This window comes from Pholis gunnellus (genome assembly GCF_910591455.1).
Source record: "Pholis gunnellus genome assembly, chromosome: 1".
Lineage (NCBI taxonomy): Eukaryota > Metazoa > Chordata > Actinopteri > Perciformes > Pholidae > Pholis > Pholis gunnellus.
In genome coordinates this window covers 10,116,099-10,132,677 of record NC_136528.1, presented here as the reverse complement: position 1 = coordinate 10,132,677, position 16,579 = coordinate 10,116,099, and the positions used below count along the sequence as shown (strand labels likewise).

Genomic DNA, 16,579 nt, shown 5'->3' with positions numbered 1-16,579 from the left:
AATGTATCGGCCATGGTCGAGGAAAAGTAAGGTGATGTTATTTGTAGCTGCTCCGTTTAGCTCGTTGATCAAGGATACCTTTGCAGTAGTTTCGGAATCATTTCTTTTTCATAATTTCATTCAATGATGCTTTCATTGGGGACTCTGAGGAAACAGCTACTTAATTTCATGAGAGCTTAAAGTTAAACCAGAGAAATGTTGTCGTCATAGACCATCATAGGATTTAGATTTCCTCAGAAAGCAGCGTGTTGGAAGCGCCGGACATTCTTTTCACATGACCTGGTGTTTGTGAGGAGTCGGTCCAGCACTTGACTTTACCAGTGGGTTTCCTCTGTGGGGTCAGTGTGGTCTTATAAATGTCACTGAAAGGTTTTAGATGACTTGATGTGATGGAGAACATAAAGCCGTCTGGCCCGTTTACTTCAGGACTGATGGGGGGCATAAAAGCCTTAAGGGGAGCCAGAATTCACATGTCACAGATAAGAACTCTCCATGTTCGAAACGAAAAGAGACGTTTTATTCATTATTGACGATCTCCATAAAAGTCCCGTAGGGTTTCACGCTATGTCTTGTGATGCGTGTCAGTTTATCACGTAGTACCTTGAGATTAAATGCCTCACTATTTCAACATCTCAACACTGTCACAGTCACAAGACTCTGTCTAAATGCCTCAGGTTTTAACACATGTTAACAGAGACAGTAACATGACACTGCATGCTTTATCTCTCCATGGGGAATTTTTTATACTGTACATAAATACATTACAAACCATATACAGTTTACAATATTAGACTCGTTCCCCTAAACCATAAATAGATAAAACAATACCAGCATTTGCAGTAATACAGAGAACAGCAATAAAAAGAGAGTAGATTACCACCAGCTGTATTATTAAATCTAACACATAAGTAGTGGCAATGGAGTAAACTGTGCTAATAATGCTTTCAATAATCATGGAATCATAGTCATAAACTTCGTAGTTTAGTGTTAAATTGAAATAGTTCTGCAGATAATTAAATAAGGCTAACTTTTTCTTTTTTTTTACATGGTTGTTTGTTGGACACAAACATTTTTGCAGCTATTTCACTTTCTTTTCAAATTTCCTAAACTTGACTGATTCAAGCATTCCATGGCAAGTTGTAAACTAATCACATTCCTGGAAAAGCTTCAATAAATACAGTTGGTCAACTAGGAATTCAAACAACTGGGCAGTCCAAGTGAAAATGACAGGGTAAGCAGCGGGCAAAGGAGCAATTCCCAGTTCAGTGGTCCCCCAAAGGAAAGACACTTGACACCACTTTACAGCAAAAGCAGACTGTGGACAACCTCCTGCATGGACTTCTATGTCAAAGTCTAACAAAAAAAGAATGATAGATCTTGAACTTAAGGATTTCTAGGTCAGGTTCATGATCCCCAAAGTAAATAAATTGGTAACAAAAAGCTGTATACTCAGAAACTCAGCTTAAATAATCACATACGGTTAGTATGACATAATATGATGTTCATGATTTCAGAGGACATCAACGGTTCCCGAGGGATTGTAATTTAATAATTATACACTTTGTTGATAACTACTTGTGCAGCATTGATATTATTTATGAATTTGTTGCAGAACACATTCCTTAAGATACAAAAGACTGTATTCATCATTGCAACCACCATCAACTGATCAAGTCAAGAACAACAGCCGATAATAGTTGACAATCAATCAGGAGTTTCTCCAAAACAGTAATGCCTTGTTCAAAAATGTTTTCTGTCTCTCTGCAAGTTAGTCTCATGAGCAAGAACAGCCTGAAAAGGCATTTAGTCTTTGCACTCAACAAGAACTTTAAAATGATTCAGCTCAAATGTCGAATGGTTTCATCTGTTTGTTCTATAAAACCTAAAATCCTGTAATTTACTGTAAAACATAACATAACTGCTGCATATAATTCATCACCAGACCAACTTTGGCGTTGCAGGGATTAATAAAGTTTTATTGATTTAAAAAAATAACGTGCAATTCCATGACGACTGTGCAAACTCCTGCTGAGGAAGTGTGTGTGATATAATAAAGCTCCAGAACAGAAGTGGATCTTGTGGTGAGACTGTTTGATTAACTGCTGTTTTCAGGGTCAAGAATGAACTTTCAGTCTTGAGCCTACTTTTTGATGTCATTTGGCATGCTCTCTTTATTTGTTTATTTCTTGTAGGGCAGCTGTACAAGTGATGCGTGGCATATTAAGGGAATATATACAGACAATTATTGATGTGACATTTTACAGCAGCGATGAGGACAAGAGGACATGTTGTTCAAACAGTCCATCAGCTCACATCAAAGAGCGACTCATATGGAAGTAAGCTTCAATGTTGTTGCACCTGAAGCCAACTTTTTAAAGTCTCACAGACTCTGGAAGTCATTTTCACCGCAGTGGCTCCAACAGTGCTCATATTTTCTTAGCTATGAATATCATGATTATGACTACAGTTATTGCTGTCCGTTGGCAAGAGGAGACACTGCAGCACAAGTTCAGGTCAGGATACATCTACCTTGATGAAAAGGGACCATTGTTGGCTTTGACTTGGACGCCTGCCTCGGGGCCTCCTGAATTTCACCAGAAGCTGTTCAAACAATCATGTTCCAGAGCTCATTAGGGTCGAACGTTAGCCCCGGTGCATCATCGCTGCAGGAATGGTAATGACACTGAAAGAAATAACTTCACCCAAAATGAATGCGTGGACATTTTCTACCATGGTTACTGGGGGATACAGGATTTTGGGGTTTTGAGAAAGCGCCATCCCCAAGCACAGGCTGTCATTAATGTGGTAATGTTTTTTTCACATTTGGAAGGAAGAGATGTATACGCTGTGAAACCACATCCCTGCCCCAAACATGAGCGTGCTACTCCAATGTCAGGACCCACGCTTGCTCATCACATTCCATTTGTCTGCATTAACACGATATATGTTCTTTTGTTAATGTTGCCTCATAATTCTGAAGAATTGTAAAGAGAACATAATCATTTTCCAAAGACATGCATTTAGAGCGTCTACTTCTCTGGAGAGCATTGACCAGACAGTGACAGGGTGACTTATGAGGAAGCACATGCTTTTTGCTTTAATTCATTGTCCCACAAAGCACGTGTGTTTCTCTGCTTAAACAATGAGCTTTTTATGTCTCATTCTGAGATGTATTTTTAGCCACGCTGGTGGCTAATGTTGGTCGGTCAGTCCATCACTTTCCTCCTGACTGAAATATCTCAAAAGCTATGAGGTGGATTGGATTGAATGACATTTGTATAGACATTCATGGTCCCCACAGGCTGAATCCGGCTGACTTCGGTGGTCACCTGACTTACAGCATCACCAGCAGGTCAAAGTTTCCACTTATCCAGTAAACTATCCCAAAATCTACAGGCTGCCCCTGCGTCCTAGAGATTCAGAGTAGATAATAGACTGTCCATATTAAAGGCTTACAATCCCCCAAAACACAAAATATATATAGTATATCTCAACATCTACATGGATTGCCACACATGCATGCTTCCCCTCAGGATGAACTGTAATAACTTTGATGATCACTTAACTTTAATAACTCTGTGTTTAATGCTAATTAGCCAACATTTGCATGCTAACACGCTAAGCTAAGATGGTGAATGTGGTAAACATTACCTCCTAAAAATCTGTTAACATTGTCATTTTGATTATGTTAGCATAAAGCTCACAGAGTAGAGTCCTATTTTCGCTATTCAATGTAACAGATATCTATGGTCCAACTCGAACAAATGACATGACCGTGAGTGTTGTGTCTAAACTCAAATTCAATAGATTGAATTCTGTTTTTCTACCGAGCTCAGGAGGTGTAAAAACACTTTTCTTTGCTTTGCAAACAACCTAAATAAAGGGAACACTATTTAAGGCCAGAGCTGAACGACTTCACAGACTCCCTGTAGTTCTTTGTGGTGTGCAACTCGTAACTGAGCTAAAGAGTAAAGGTCAGGTCTCCATTGACGAGACCTGGTACTACTGCAGAAAAATAAACAGTGGGAATAGAAAGGGGGAGGCTTCTGTGGTGTATGGCTCAAGTATGCAGGTTTGTGTATCCCATCAGGTTTAAACACCCAAACTTTTCACCAATTGAAGGTGAAGTGGCCTCTTCTCACCTCCCCAAAAGAGTGTCGGCTCTGGCAGAGTGTTTAGAGCCCCATGATGCTCAGTAGACACGTGAGGAAATGACACATTCTTGACATTGTGACCTTTCCTCAACTTGGAAGCTCTATAAGCACTGATGGACAGAAACTGTCAACAGACCTGACAAAGATGTCTCAACTTCTCGATGTATCTGAAGCCAAATATTGTATAAATAGTCTTTTTTTCCCCTTGCTCACTTAAACACCACATGCTTGGATAAGGGGGGGAAATAATCTACTACACAAACAGCTTTTTTACATCTCTGAAACAAAAAAAGCTCTTTAAAATAGTGTGTCCAAGAACACTTGAATTAACAAACACTGTTTCCTTAATTAGCTCCTTAAAGAAAGCCTTTTCAATTGATCTGGATGCCTCTCTTACTTAAGCTCTTAAAAATGCTATTTTTTGTAACCAGCTGTGATCCTGTTCCTATCCAAACACAGAACTGAGGGTTTTGAGAAATCAGACTGGAAAATTTGACAGCACTGCAGTCTAGCACAGATGCTCACAGGCAACATCAGTGATCGCAACAATTGAAAGCTCGACAGCTCAGTTGAGGTGAAACTACTTGAGGGGAAAGTGATGGTTAGAAAGTTAAAAAAGCATAAATGTCCGGGGATAGTTTAAACTGTCCATTGCAATTCCTTAAAAGTGTATCACTCAAATAAAAGTTTCTAATTTACTAATCTAAGTCTGAAGTCACATTCATAAATATAGTGAATACAAAGATCGGGACATACAAATCCAAACAATGAGCAGAAAAGCCCCCCTGAAGTTCTGACACTTAGTGAGCACATGTTCCAATGAAGAGCTGCTGTCTGGCACTTCAAAGATGCATTTTTATAGCTTGAAACCAAAAATAGCAGATTCTGTCCTAATCAGCACAGACCATTGACTCAACAACACATTCATCTGGGGGAAAACAAATCCCTATCAAACCGCTTCGTTGACACACATGAAAATGGGAAACATGTGGAGACAAAGTCATGACAGCAGCAGCATGACGCTGATCTGGGACCAGTGATGGAGAACAACTGAATAAAAGTACTGTATTTAAGCACAAATCTGAGTATTGCCATTGCATGATACTTTATACTTCTAATACATTTCAGAGCGAATTAAAAAATATGACTAAAATATATGAATAAAGTATAAACATGCAGTATAATTTAATCTAGCAGTGTAAAAAGCAATTAAAAGTAAGATCCAATGTATAAATATATATTATATATATATAAAACTCCCTGTAACAAAGGCCTTCTGCAAAACAAATACTATGATACTGAAGTGCATTTTGCGAATTTAGATTTACTTATGTAACCTTTTGAAAGCAGTACCTCTCTTGTGAAAGAGCATTTTTATATTATGGTATGTTTTCTGATAAAAAGTGGATGCTCACATCATTTGGGCAACCTCCCACTGGTGATATATAAAACTATCTTGAGCAGCAATATCTTTGGTTTAGATGTGCAGATGTCGATGAAACAAATGAAGTCTTGTCGGAATTGAAGACAACATTATTTTTGAATCATTTTAATGATCCTTTTAACACTCATTAGCACCGTGTTTTCACATCTCGGTCAGATCCTGCAACATTCCTGCAGTCCAGCTGAGAACCGTCAAGACTATGCATCACACACACACACTCCCACAGACACAAACACAAATATACTGTACAGCTTGAGTTTGTGCACGCAGCTGTGTGTTCACATATCCACACACTGCTGCACCGACTAAACAGTCTTTTTGAAACTGAACTCCACTGGATGAGTAAGTTGTCTGACGGGAAGAAAGACGAGTCATTATCAAGGTGGGTCACAGAGTTTGACAGGATACTGAATAGCCACAACAGCACTTTTAAACATTAAATCATATAAAAATAGGAGACATTTACCAAAAACTTTTCTTTTGTGGTATCAATTAGAAGACTTTCCACCGCATTAGTTGTCTTCCACACTTCAAATATCATATTGCTTAATTTAAGATAAAGATACTCTCATACCAGATGTATGAACACTTAATAAAGAAGGCAACACCCCCAATCGCTGCAGCTCCATTTGGTTAGACGGCGTTTTCACAGTCTGGTCTGCACTATTCTTCCACTGCAAGTGTTCTCACCTCGTTCTCAGACATTTACCTCAGTTTAAGCAGCGTCTCTGGTGACATTTATTCCGCACAAATCAGCCTCATCAGACCTTTTATAGTTCTGACAGTCATGGTTGGCTCTGACGGTTGCTCCGAATGGTAAGGAACTTGGATTTAACAGTGTAATCCACCCTGTCGCTGACATGTGCAAAAAGGAAGACTTTGACATCTGTGAGTTGGCAGCTCTTGATGGTTTGTCACTTCACTCTACAAGTTTGTCACCGTCTCTGCCTGTACACCAAGAACACACACGTTTGCAGCCCCTCACCTGATGAACCACCATGTTCAAGTAGGCTAATGAAGGGGGTCACCCAGTGAAACAGTGAGACTGATTGATGTTTTTTTAATCGATTATAGGATATTTTATGGAGTCTTTTGGCTCAATACAAAGGAAGAAGCCACATCACAATTTGGCTAAATAGACATCAGCATTAGATGCTGTTTTTTGTCTTTTCACAGGATTTGTTGAGAACAATAAAAACACCAGACATCCTTGCCATCACAAGCCTTACCTGAAACTGATTCTAAACTTAAAGTAATAATCTCAATGGTTTTCATTTAAATAATTGTATGTTAAGTCACTGTCACCCAATAAGGTAAAACTGAATTAACCCTTGCATGTCTGTGGCGACATTTTCGTGAAAAATCACAAGTGGCGGAAGTGAGATCTAAAAACATACCTCTGTCAAACTGTCTAAAATGCCACAACTTACCAAGAAATGGGATGCTCTCTCTAGCTGCTTATTACTTGTTATCAACAGACATTGTGATGTGTGATTAGATACAGCAGAAGAATATAGTGATTTCATTGCCAAGTGCAATATTTTGAAGCTTCTTTATATGAATACAATACCCTCTCTCTTTTCACACAGACACATGATGGTGATGGATAACTCGCCAGGAGGAACTTGTTAAAGCAATCAGGACGGGACAGTGAGCCCAGTATGGTTTATTGCGTATGCTGTACACTGGTCCCATTATGCTAGCAGAGCAGTTCTTAATTTTACCATTGAGCTGGTGTTTGAGGCAAATAATGAAGATACAATCTTCATGAGCCATAGCCCGGTTCTACCACAATGTTGTTGCAACAATAATTAGATTGCAACTAACAACGCTTATGTTACACTTATTCTGATTGATTATCACATCTTAACTGATGTGAGTGGTTTCTGAACCATCACCCTTATGGTTCAGGTTCAGGGTTTTCAACTAGATAGTTGATAACCTCTAGCTGGACACACACTTTACCTTATATAGTTTGCATTAAGTTGACCTAAGCTTAAAGGTTAAGTGTTGAACAATATTAAACTCCAGTTTAAATCCAGATCCGCGTATGTGACTACGATTCTGATGCCAAGATGCTGCACAGCAGTTTTCATTATTGTGAGGAAGGATTTTACTGCTCTGGCAGCAATCATATTATGATTCACATGTAAACAGTTATACGACATCCACGCTACAAAGTATCAGCAATCATTTAGTTTGTATGTCTTTAATTGGCGAATGCAATGCTATTTTCAGAATGAAGCAACATTTCATTGCTGTTTATTTGCTGCAGGGCCATCCTCGCATTGTTCCTATTCAAGTGCATGAGGGGGCTTCATGGAGTGCTTTTTCTGTCTGAGACTGTGCGTTCGGTTAAGGAAACTTCTGGTTATTTTTAGTTTTACTTTCATGTTCAAAACTGTTGTTGGAACGAGACAAGATGCGAACCATAGTCATCATCCCATGCATTGTACACCTAAGCATCCACCCTAAAAAATGATGATACTTAGCGGGGACAGTCATTATTTGCTTGTCAGGAAGTTGTAAACAAAGGTTGTTTCAACCATTTAAACAAATGACCAACACTATCATTTTTCTGGGAAAGGCAGTCTGGAAGCTATTGAAGTCAGAGAGAAAAAAACAGACATAAAAATATATATACAAACCAAACTAATGATTTACACATACAACATACAACACACACACACACACACACACACACACACACACACACAGAAGCACAGCTGGAATGTGGCATGGTACTAGCACAGTGTTTGCTACCAGAGATTTTGGGAAAGCCAGAGACTAATTTTTGGCCACCGCACGGTGCCAGTTGGCCTGATAATAGCGTGCATCAGGAGTCACTTTGTGCTATGAGGTAACATGATGAATGAGAGGTATCCAGCTCAGTATATAGTTTGTTTTGCAAGCACAAATTAATGGGAGGAAACTTTGCACACATCACAGGAGAGGTACAGTAGATCAGTAGATTCTGGGGAAAAAATGTCTCAGTGCCAAGTCAGACAGTCTGTTGGCACTAACGGCTTGTCTTTTGTGTTTTAACAATCGTAATGTACTTGACCTCTTAATCTTAGCCATAGACCACAATGTATGTCATAAAAGATAGATGATTGAATCACTGTGGTGTCTGAAGCCATAATATTGTCAATACAGCAGCTGCCCAGTTGCTGAAATCAATTGATTTAAAAAAAACACAACTTTTGTCACATTGCTGTACAGGTTCGAAAACATCAACGGGGTATAATCGTTTGCATTGCAGAAGTGTGTAAATCATATCAGCCTCTTACCACTTTTCTCCTCCAGCGGCAACGTGTTGCTGAACAGTGTATCCAAACAGGGCTTGTTTCGGGCCTTTGATGATCCTGGGGTTCTTTGTGTCGATATTGAAGCAGTCATGGAAGCCTTGAAACAGAAAAAGGCCACTTTCATCAGGAGATGCCATTAATGACCGGATGTTACCCAGTTCTATGGCATTAGTGTAATCTGTACAGAACATCTAGTTTTCAGTGCCTCGTGGTATCTCAGTCTCATGGATGTCTGTACTAAAAGAAACATTTACATTAGCACTGATTAGACCTCAACATCTGGCCAAAGTGCAACAAACAGCCGCAAGATCATCCTTACTCATCATTAAAATAATCCTACTGCCTCATGTCTCCAGTCTAAACACAGACTTCCCTCATAAAGCTGAGTGACATCTGACATTCTTCCATCAGAAATCTGCAGACCTAAAGGGATTTTGGTTAAGCCGCGTAGTGTCAACGTGACCACCTACACGACCAATGTTTTCCTGCCATAGGAACTTTTTGACAGGCACCAATCTGACATAAAACGTATAAAAGGCTTGAATCTGTTGCAAGACAGATGGAACATTTGCGATTTACATTTCAGAGGTGAAGGAGTTGACAAGGCTCTCAAAATGTCCTTCCATATTAAGAAATTACAACAAAAAAAAACTGCACCATATCAGTACCTAATATCTTGAAAATGCAATGGACCCTTTGCTAAGCCCCGCCCACCACTGCTACTCCGTCAAGCTGTCAGAGCTACAATGGAGCCAACACTGTCACTAACTGCACTCTCTCCATAAATATTATCCAAGTCTTGCAAAAACAAAAAGCGATTTCAGAGAGAAGCAGACAGAAGGGTCTTTGATATGTGTTTGAAGGATATATCAGTATGTCAAAGTGATTCACAAGCAAACAGGTTAAAAAGATAAAGATTGAAGCTTAAGCCTACGGATCACAGTGTAAAAATGAACCACCACATCACCTGGCCATCGAGACTGAAGACAATGAAATTAAGGAAGAACACTGTTCCTGTAAAGCCGGGTAGGTCTTTATTCAACAACAGGGACAATAATAATATTGGTAAGGAAGCTCAGCAAGGAGTTTTGTTTTGATATTGCGGTTAATAGATGGTGAAGTGTAACATGACATAAGAGGGTAAAAAGTTAAAGCTGCAGTGGGACCTCATCAAAGCGAATCGATTTTTCCGATTGAGTACTTACATTTCTCTCACATCTCTTGACAGCTTACCAGGTGGTAGAAAAGAGCAGTGAACAGTCTGCTTTCAATTAAAATACCAATCGCAGAAGGTATTTTTTTTCCAGATTTTGCATGTCACCAAGTTACCCATTATGGGTCATTAATTGTGATGGCATGATTTGGCTTTTAAATTTCCATGAAAAGAGGAGGACTCTGTGTGAGGACTTGGAGGTGATGAGATTTTCCTTTTGGCGGAGGAGAAGGGGAAAAAACGTAATCGTCTACCACTCTGACTTCCTCTCATCCATCTCTCTCGGTTCATCTGTCTTCTACTTAATCTCCTGCTGATCTCTGTCTCACCAGTTGCCAAACCTATCGTGAGTGTGTGTGTGTTGATCAATGTTGCTCCATTGATGTGTCAGCTACTGTGTGGTCAAGGATCATGTTGACCTTTACACCACAGCTCACTGATACTCAAAATCCCCAAATATACAAAGTTAGATTGGGAGCTATTTCATTTCAGAGCCAAAAAATGTATGAAGAAGGGAAAGTAAGAGGGAAAAATGACACAAAAAGGGTTTGTTTGGTAGAGGTTTAAGATGATTGCTTGAAAATTAAGTGCTTTCTCACAGTTTAAGTAGCACAGCTGAGCTGACTGCACACAGGCCTCTTCTTTAACCCACCACAAACTCCCCCACTTCTTACATCTCTGTGGCTCTTGTCCAAACACTGTTGGGCTTATTCAATCCCTCGCCCTCACGCTAAACGACCCCACTCTCAGCTCACTCCCCATGTGGGAGGCTCTGGGGTCACGTCAAGTAAAGTTTTTTTCCCTGCATGAGGAAACTCAGTTAAATGTAAACAACAAGGTCAAGGAATGCTCAACAAAGTTGGAAAACTTGTAAAATTCAAATTAACCCTCAACAAAGGACAGCTGAGGTCAAATTCAAGACGGTTGTACCTGGTGTTCTCTTGTAATGATGTCAATCAAAAGTGAAAAACTTTTAGGATTTTTCACTGGTAGTTCTTAAGCCGACTCTACGTACCTAATGAGCCACAAGTATGTGATTGCGCAGGTTAGAATGCTACATTAAATATATATTAATAAAGAGAATCAGGCTATTACTCACTGTTATGCAGAGAGAACAGTTTGAGTCTCTTAATATGATTACTGTTGAAGATTGTTGCTAGCCAATAGCCCATTAATGGTGAGTATAGCATCTGTTTTCACTTGTATCCCAGTGATACTCATCTTCATTGCCAAGATAAATCGAGAAACCCACATTACCCACATTACATCACTAGTTGATGTCAAGGACTGTGTGTCCCAAAACTCCCCAGACACAACAACGTGTACCAGTCTGCCATGAGGAAAACTACAGCTTTTAAACACACCTCACAAGAGCTGCTGGCTCTTTGCTGTCCATGAAAAACAATATCTGTCAGCTAGATATAGAGAAAACTCTCCAAAAAAACAAAAAAACAGACCAACATTTTGATAGAAGTAGTTGTGTGTTTTTTTTAGTTTATTGTCAATTTAGTGTCAATGTGTTGGTTTGGAGGCGTGTCAAATACAAAAGCTTGTCGTGTAGCAGTTTGTGGTCTGGCTCCATGCAACACCAAGCAAGATCTAGCTTTGGAGGTCCCTTGGAGTGCTCAGAACTGCGTCTCAGATGTTCCTTGCTTTTATGCTGTGATTGGCCAGCTGAGCAAATTAAGTAACTATTTCTGTCCCGTTTCATGTAAACAACATGAACGGCTTTCAAAGAGAAATGTTGTTTAAATGAGTATTGCGTCTTCCTCCTCTGTGTGACAACCTTCCTGTGTGGCCCTTCTTAACAGCTAAGACGTGGTCGGACAACACGTTGTACGGACTTCTTCTTTTCCAGACTTCTCCTTTTTCTAATTTGTCCATACATTTATGAAGCAGATTTCTAAAGTCCTGGTATACGTGTACATTTTTTCGATTAGGGTGAAACATTATCAACTTGTATGGACAGCTCTCTGCATCAATTTGCGCCGCCCGAGGCCAATTTGCATCTCATCATGCCGTGACACCAAATTGGGCCAGGAGTGTAAAATCGGGGGGGGACCATTAGCCCCTTCCTCACTTCCTATCCGCCTACTTACGGCGCACTTGCTCGGACCACGCCCGTCTTCAAACTCCGCCTTCATTTTGGTCTCAACCACACAACTGTTAAGTTTCATGACTGCATCTTGTACGGTTGTGTCGCTATCATGGTGGCAAAATCTGTCCACAGAAATATAAACACCTGGCAAAGTACTCGACATGTTGGCATGATGACTCACACACAGTCTCAAACAATACCGAGTCGCCATTAGTAATGGCAAATCACTCTTTTTTTTGGTTATCTAACACATTCTCTGAGTGAACTGTGGGATTATTTTCACTATAATAGAATTATGTAATGAAGATGAGCCTCACCGGCACTTAGAAAGCAAGCCTATAAGAAATAAATAAGAAATCCAATTTGACACTACACATGGTGAAAGGACGCTTCATTGTATTTAGTAAGAACTCGGGTTGAATTATGACATTACAATAGGGGTTAAATCATATCAGTTTCATGCATCAGGAGGTCAAATGGAATCCAAATAGTTCCAAACTACATTTCTATATTAAAAACACTACAGACACTACTTTTAATCAGGATTAAAAGTGTCTACGTAGTGTAGAATACTGGGCTAAGTTGCAACTTTTTGTTCGTTACACAGCAGAAGATATATTTGTTTAGGTGAGCAGTTGTTTGCACTTTGAACAGCAAAGGAGATGTTACATATTGAGCAGCTGTATTCCTCCAACAGAAATGTGAAGTTTCTGCATTCCTTAGATACTGAATATTTTGGAGTGTTATTAGGTTGTCCAAACAAATAGCAAACTCCCACTGTTCTTCAGTAAGTATCTGTGAAACCGTGTGAAAAACCAGTGAATGAGTCATTCATTTCTCAAGTCTGTCAAGGGACCAGGAGTGTATCACACCTTGATTGGCACAACCATAGACCAGTTGTTCTGTTTCATGAAAACCTCCATTCAAATGAATGGCCATCACTGCCATGCAGACTGCTGGTGTAAATATTGACACATTCTCCACATCGCTCATTTCCTGTTGCATGAATGGCTCACATGTTCAGCTGGTGTTTGATCCAGACCCCAAACATCCTCCTGAAGTTTCTGTCTAGAAACATAAAAGGGGTGACTGGAAATAGATTGTTTGGAACAGACAGGTGCATGAAAACAAATACAAATCAGCAGGTAACTCTTGACAGTGTGGTGCAGCATAAATCATTTTTACAGATAACAGACAGTGAGTGGGCTGCATCATTTTGAAGTCTCTCCATCTTTGTTCCAACTGGAAAACATGAATGTTAACAGTTCTGGTAGCAGATTTAACGCTAGGATGACTTTCAAGCATTTAAAATAAATGTCCCAAGATGAAATCACAGAGAGGCTGAAGTCTGACCAAGAAATGAGCAAATGCTGTCGGAAAGTGTCAGGGTGAAAGCATGAGAACGGAGGTGATCCGCTTTCCATTTCAAGCTACTAATGTGGCGGAGCAAATTTAATATTCAAAGCAATATCAGCAGCTTCTAACGCAAGGTCAGAGTCTTGCTGGGTTTCATGTGTACCGGCTTTCATGCCCAGATAAACAAACCTCAGGCCGGTGGCTGCCGGTGCGACCCACATTAGTCCGCTGCTGCCTTTGGCCCAACACCAAGCTGCAGGAGCTCCACCACAGACCCATTGACATAGAGCAGCCGGGACGGCTGCGATGTGCAAGCTGCTGGCTTGGAGGCATCCTCGTATCAGACAAGCATGATGCAGTTCTTGCATAAGTTGACAAGAGTGTAATACGGTTTAGGATTCATGAAAACATACGGTACATCATGGTGATGAGTATAGACACTGCATTACTGCATCTGATTGGTGTTCCAACAAATATGAGAACTCCACATAAAATCCACCTCAAAAGCAACAGAGTGTACTGTTTTTCCATCGATCCATTCTGGGTTTCCATTACAATGGTTTTCTATGGAAAGATATTTCACACTTGACAACACACGTTCAAAGATTTTGGCTCCTTATATCACATTCACCCCACGCCAACGCAAATACCCTGGGACGCACGGGGTATAGAACCAGATGTTCCCAATACGCAACAGCCAACTGGGCACTGATTAACAAGCTGTTGACCCTCTGAGCCAACAAAAAGTCTCTCGGGCACCGCAATATAAGACGTGCACCACCACTGCACGACACTGTCAAGACATGTGCATAGAATTAGTAAGTGTTACGTTTGTTGTTACAGAAACAACATGATGAGGAAGTAGAGCATTCATTTATTTCGGCATGTGTGACATTAACCAAATGTAACACTAAAACTTCAACAGACTATAAATGTTGGAAAACTACTAACTGATTAATGAGCACATATTTTTGCAACAACATGACAGTAATTCAACAATTTTTTAAAATAATTCATTTTGACGAGGCATTTTAATATTAATTGATATTCAGATATCCCAGGGCCATTATATGTCAATATGCTACTGACATATCTCACTAGATCCCAACAGGCAGGGCTCACTTTTGAAAATCTGGACACTGAAAGATCCAAAAGCCATATCGACACAGCATGAAAGAATGAAGGAATCTCTGACCAAACTATAATCATCTGATTTTTGGACCAATTGTAATCAATCAAGATGTCTTAACAAAGGAAACAACAGAGATGTGTGAAACATAAACCCGTGCCAAATTGGTTGGCAGAGATACAGTAAATAACTGAGATTGCTGGACGTCCCGGGAGGCTTTTCAAACTTGGAAACAATTAGTTCTTGTAAATAAGATAATTACATTTAATTGGTTTTGTAAAATGGCCACGGAATTTGGACATTTTAAACTACATGTGTCTAGTAAAATCATGCAGGACACTTCACACAAAGCTTGAGTCAACACTAATGAAGCTTTTCATTTAAATAAATCAATCTGTAATGTGAACAGTGACGTGCGGTGAGGTTCGCGGCTGGTGAGGCACTGACTCTTTCAGAGTCAGATTTACAAATATATGAATCCAATATAGAGTATTTTAAATCACCATTCAATTAGCAGCTTGCACATTGACTACTGGTTGTTTTTCATCTTTCATATCAGCATTTATTTACACACACATAGGTAAGCTACATATTTGATTCCACTGGGAGCGTCTGCTCCGCGATCTGCGACCTGCCCCACCGACCTGACCCACCATGAGCGTTTCAGAAGCGGAGCGCAAAAATCGCGAGATCCCGCGATAATCTGTAACAACTACGGATTTATAAAGAGAACAACAAACAGATAAAAGGTTACTTTACCTGTCCGACGTTGAATTGCTGTTGATTTGGTAATATTTCCCTGTTTTTTGAGAGTTGTTAAAGCTTAGATATTTAATCTTCAATGTTTGCGGTCAAAGCTAAATATAAGAAGAAGAAGAGAAGTGTAGAAGAAGAGTAACGGAAGTACAAGCATGAACCCGACCCGTGGGCTCTCCCGCGCCCCCTTCAGTGAGTCAGAGGTACTGTTTGCCTACCCTCTGTGCTTTTTCTCTGCGGTTTCTGTCAGATCAGCAAGACTAAATATGTTCGACACACACGTGAAATACATTACCTATTCTATGGAAAGAAAGGACGTATAATACAAGTGTCTACAAATATTACAGTGGTGACAAACAATGAGAAATCAAAAGGCACGCGCTCAACCTGTCTGTGAGGGATTGCGCAATCTGAGGTGAGGCACAGCTCGTCGCTGCCTCACCTCGCGTGTCTCCTCTCTGTTTGAACGGGACATGAGCAAATTCAGCGATTTTGACTATAAACATGCTTAAAATGATTGAAATCATACAGAAATTACATTTATAGCACAGATCAGTAGATAAATATTATTTATTTTATGCATGTTATGTTATTTATGTCATTATTTGTCTTTTACTTTTCATGATGACAGGTGAGGCTCTGCCTCCCCTGCCTCCCCTGACCCCACGTTCCTGAATGTGAAGTGTGTCACAGAAACCAATCAAAAATAACCATCAAACTCCGATGACTTATGAGGTGTTTTAGCCAGTGGTTTTGATTTATGCAAATGTCCAGCCTGGTTGAGTCTCACCACTGCCATGAACCACATTCTGTATACACTGTCCTTCCAAGACTAACAACAGCATTATTTCAGCGAATGCTCCAAAACAACATAGATTTATGTTTAAGTGGTAAAGCCCTCTAGCGGTCGTAGCAATAATTAGTCTTGTCCGTGGATAGCAAAGGGGGATGCTGGGTGACATTGTTATTGAGCCACAAAGAGTGCATAGGGAAGAGGTCAAGGTGGTTGGAGGTGTCAACAAAACGTTGGCCTCTAACAGTAAAGATCACTGATCATTTGCAGAATAATTGCTTCGAATTGAATATTAGTGTTGCTTCATGTTTGCCACAGCAACTGTATA

General features: G+C 40.0%; 1 protein-coding gene across 1 annotated transcript in view; it reads right to left on the bottom strand.

The window, feature by feature from the left end:
* itga11a (integrin, alpha 11a) overlaps positions 1-16,579 on the bottom strand; it is a gene marked incomplete at both ends in the record, with an annotated part of 45,444 nt that overhangs the window by 27,050 nt on the left and 1,815 nt on the right. The window contains one exon of the mRNA XM_079164081.1: positions 8,889-9,003. Within this exon, the coding sequence (XP_079020207.1) occupies positions 8,889-9,003 (115 nt within the window). The remainder of the gene's footprint in view (positions 1-8,888; positions 9,004-16,579) is intronic.